Below are 4,107 nucleotides of genomic sequence, written 5' to 3'. Positions count from 1 at the left end.
AAGGAATGATCTTATGACCATCATGAGAAGTTTCAAGGGTGAGATTCAAGATCTCATCAACAAAAAGACGGTTGTCTCCCAAAAAGGGTAGTCGAGCAAAAAGCCTTCCTATTCAGGAAAAAAGAAGTCATTGAAGGATCGTGAGGCAACCCCCCACCCTCACCAAGAGGAGAGGCGGGTACCTTTAGTCAATTTGTCCAAGCACCATATCCCTGCCTCATTGGGAAGGAAACCAATCCGCCTGTTTCAACCAGACGGCTCAAAGAAATCCTACTTAGACGCCCGGCTGCTGATTCAGCAGAAAAGGAGCCAACAGCAGTCTGAGTCGGCCTCCACTTCTGATTTTCCTGACAGTGTCCAAAATACATCCTTGAAGTGTTCAAAATCAAACTATGAGATCCGAACGGGCAGCACACCCACCGGTTCTAGCTCTCGTCAACAACAGTCGGCACCATATGTTCCTCAGCCGCCCTATGTGCCGCAAGCTCACTACTTTTTACCGCCTCCTCCTTTCGGAGGTCAGACAGCAAAGCATGTCCAACCTTTGGACTGGCAATTATGATTACTTCAACTCGGAGAACAGCGAACCGCCTTCTCCAAGGAAATCTTACAAGCCGCCCAGCCGACTAAAGTAAAAAATGTGTTAGTGGGCGCCTATGACGGCACCACTAACCCAGAGGATCATCTGATGGCATTCACCAATTTAATGTACCTTCAAGGATTGGACGATGCCACATGGTACAGATGTTTCCTGGCCACTCTGAAAGGAGTCGCCCAACAGTGGTTTGGCAACCTGCCGGCCGGCTGTGTCAACAACTTCAGGACACTGGCCTATTTGTTTGCCTCCAACTTTTCCATGAACATACCTTCCAGGAAGACGACTCTTGATCTGGGAGCTGTCTAACGGGGAGAAAAGGAAGGATTGCGCTCCTATATAAAAAGATTCAATCTGATGAGGATACAGATACCCAACCTGCCAGATGACGTAGCCTACACTGATTTCTCCAAAGGATTGAAGGACGGGTCAAACTTTAAATTCGACTTAGTCAGAAAGAGAGTGGCTACCCTCCAAGAGGCGATGATGGAGGCCGAGACCTATACACAGGCGGTAGACCTCTGTCACATGGGAAAGCAAGGGGACCAAAAAAGGTCCGAGAAAAAGGAGGGTCGTACACGGAAAGCGGCCCCCAAGGAAGAGAAGAAAAGGAAAGATGTATGGATGGCCGACACCACTGGTCAGTCGTCCAGCAAAAAGAGAAAGGAATTCAATCCATACTCCCCCAAGTATGAGTTCAAAAAAGATAATCATGCCATCTTCACAGAGATTAAGGGCTGACTCTCCCTCGAGAAGCCGGCACCTATGAAGGGCGACCCTAGCAAGCGCAACCAAGGAAAGCACTGCCACTTTCATGAAGAAGTTGGGCATGAGACCAACGAATGTATCAATCTTAAGCGTCTGCTAGATCAGTTGGCTGAAAAAGGTGATCTGGACTCTTATGTCAAGAAACCTAAAAGAAAACAGCCCCCCAAACAGAAACAGTCGGCCAGGCAAAAGAGGCAGAAATCGGCCGACAGCTCTGACACTGATGAAGCTGCCATCTATACAATAGCAAGCGGCTATGCAGGGGGAGGCCCGACTGTTCGGGGAAACAAGGATAACATCAGACAACTGGATGTTAACTCTGTTAATCAGGGTGAGACCTCTGGTAACTCATTTCCTGAGGTTATTATTTCTGAGAAAGACTCGGGTGGTGTCCGACGACCTCATGACGATCCAATTGTCATCGAGTGTAAAGTGGCCAATCAAAGAGTTGGCAGGATACTTATTGATACAGGGATTTCGTCGGACCTCATCAGTCATAAGTGCTTTACCAAGCTCAAGTACAGGCCTGAGAGTATACAGCCTGTCTCCAATCCTCTCGTAAGATTTGGAGGGGGAGTCGTCCATCCGATTGGTCAAGTGGACTTGCCCGTCCGTCTGGGTGAGAAAGGTGAGGGCCGCCACATGGTCATTCGTTTCCTGGTTGTGGAAGAGCGTACTGCCTACAACATGATCCTTGGGCGCCCCACCCTTAATGACTCCAAAGCAGTTATCGTTCCATCCCTTATGTTTCTCAAGTTTGAGAAGGATGACAAAACAGTCGGTTCCATAAGGGGGGACCAGAGAATGGCCAGAGAATGTTACCTCACTGACATTAAAACAACGGTAACTTCAGACGGCCCAACCGGCAAAGCCATAAAAGAAGCGTCTGCCCAACAAGCAGGCGGCAGGAAGAGAAAAGCCTCCGAGATGGAGGTCAAGAAAAAGCATAAACAATAGCAATCATTTGCTGAGGAGCGGCCGGATGAATTCCGCCCTCAGCCAGCTAGGGAGCACGTAGAGGAGTGGCCGGATGAATTCCGCCCAAAATACAGTCGTCCTGACCGAACTGTCAAGGTGGGGGCGACTGCTCTAACTGAGCTTGGCGATGATCTTCGCCAACTATTGAAATATTTCCAGGACATTTTTTCATTTGAAGTACATGAGATGCCAGGAATTAGTCCAGACCTGGCGGTACACAAACTAGATGTCGACCCAAAAAAGAAACCGGTACGACAAAAGAAAAGGCATCATGGTGAAGAAAGAAACCAGGCGGCCGCCGCCGAGGTAAAGAAGTTACTTGATGCAGGATACATCCGACAGTGTTTCTACCCAGAATGGGTTGCAAATGTTGTGCTAGTCAAAAACCCAAATGGTTCCTGGCGCATGTGTGTGGACTACACTAATTTAAACAAGGCATGTCCGAAAGACAGCTATCCTTTGCAAAAGATCGACAGCTTGGTCGACTCAACAGTCGGCCATGCCTTGATGAGCTTCATGGACGCCTACTCAGGCTTTCACCAGATCCCTCTGTGGAAAAAAGATCAAGAGAAAACTGCCTTTGTCATAGAGCAGGGACTCTATTGTTACACGGTCATGTCGTTTGGTCTGAAGAACGCCCCGGCAACCTTCCAAAGAATGATAAACACTGTTTTTTGAACAAATTGGAAGAAATGTGGAGGCGTACATTGATGATATGATTGTAAAGTCAAAACTCCAAACAGACCATCTGGCCGACCTCCGAGAAACATTCGCCACACTCAGGCGGCACCGAGTCATGCTTAATCCAAAAAAGTGTGTCTTTGGAGTTGAGTCTGGGAAGTTTCTCGGATTTCTGATAAATCAAAGGGGAATAGAGGCAAATCCTGACAAGGTACAGGCGGTCATTGACATGTAGTCGCCCCGTACCGTCCGAGAGGTACAAAGGCTAACAGGCTGTCTCGCAGCCCTCGGAAGGTTTCTCAGTCGGGCAGGCGACAAGTGCATCTACTTTTTCCAGGCAATAAGAAAGAAAGTGAAATTTGAATGGGGGTCGGATGCTGAGTCGGCCTTCCAGAAGTTAAAAGAACACCTGCACTCACTGCCGAGGCTAGTTAGCCCTTTGCCAAAAGAAGTACTTTACATGTATCTCGCAGTATCAGATCATGCTTTAAGTGTCGTCCTCATAGCTGAAAGAGGCGGCTGTCAACTCCCAGTCTACTTTGTCAGTCATGTCTTGAAGAATGCAGAGTTGAGGTACCCACTGGTGGAGAAATTTGGACTCGCCCTCTACATGGCAGTAAAGAAATTGAAGCCTTATTTCCTGGCACATCCGGTGGTCATATACACGGACCAGCCAATCAATCGCCCCCTGACGACCATGGAGTCGTCAGGACGGATGATAAAGTGGGCAATTGAGATCCAAAGCCTTGAGGTCACGTTCGAGCCCAGAAAAGCTGTGAAGGGGCAAGCCTTTGTAGACTTTATAGTTGAGATGACCCGACCACCAGAATATGAAGAGATTGATCAACTCTGGAAAGTCTATGTGGATGGGAGTTCCACAGCATATGGTTGTGGGGCAGGTATTGTATGTCAGTCGCCAGAAGGCGACAGGTATGAATATGCGCTTCGCTTCAAGTTTTAGGCATCAAACAACAAAGCCGAGTATGAAGCCCTTTTGGCTGGTATCCGCACGTGCAAAGCAGCTGGGGCAAAAAAGATAGCCGCATGTTCTTATTCACAACTCATAGTCAGCCAATATAATGGGG

General features: G+C 48.2%; 1 protein-coding gene across 1 annotated transcript; it reads left to right on the top strand.

Moving 5' to 3' along the window:
• Nucleotides 1–1,360: 1,360 nt before the first annotated feature.
• On the top strand, nucleotides 1,361–2,320 carry LOC110740180. Its single transcript, XM_021920658.1, has one exon. It carries the CDS (start codon nucleotides 1,361–1,363, stop codon nucleotides 2,318–2,320), a length of 960 nt encoding a protein of 319 aa, XP_021776350.1.
• The last annotated feature ends 1,787 nt before the right edge of the window (nucleotides 2,321–4,107 follow it).

Source organism: Chenopodium quinoa, unplaced genomic scaffold (assembly GCF_001683475.1).
Source record: "Chenopodium quinoa cultivar QQ74 unplaced genomic scaffold, ASM168347v1, whole genome shotgun sequence".
NCBI classification, from domain to species: domain Eukaryota; kingdom Viridiplantae; phylum Streptophyta; class Magnoliopsida; order Caryophyllales; family Amaranthaceae; genus Chenopodium; species Chenopodium quinoa.
Note: the sequence above shows the minus strand (reverse complement) of the source record. Positions and strands in the feature narration are given on the sequence as shown.

Excerpts from the sequence above, each read along its gene's own strand:
- LOC110740180 (XM_021920658.1), top strand. The coding sequence starts at position 1,361 with ATGAAGGGCGACCCTAGCAAGCGCAACCAAGGAAAGCACTGCCACTTT.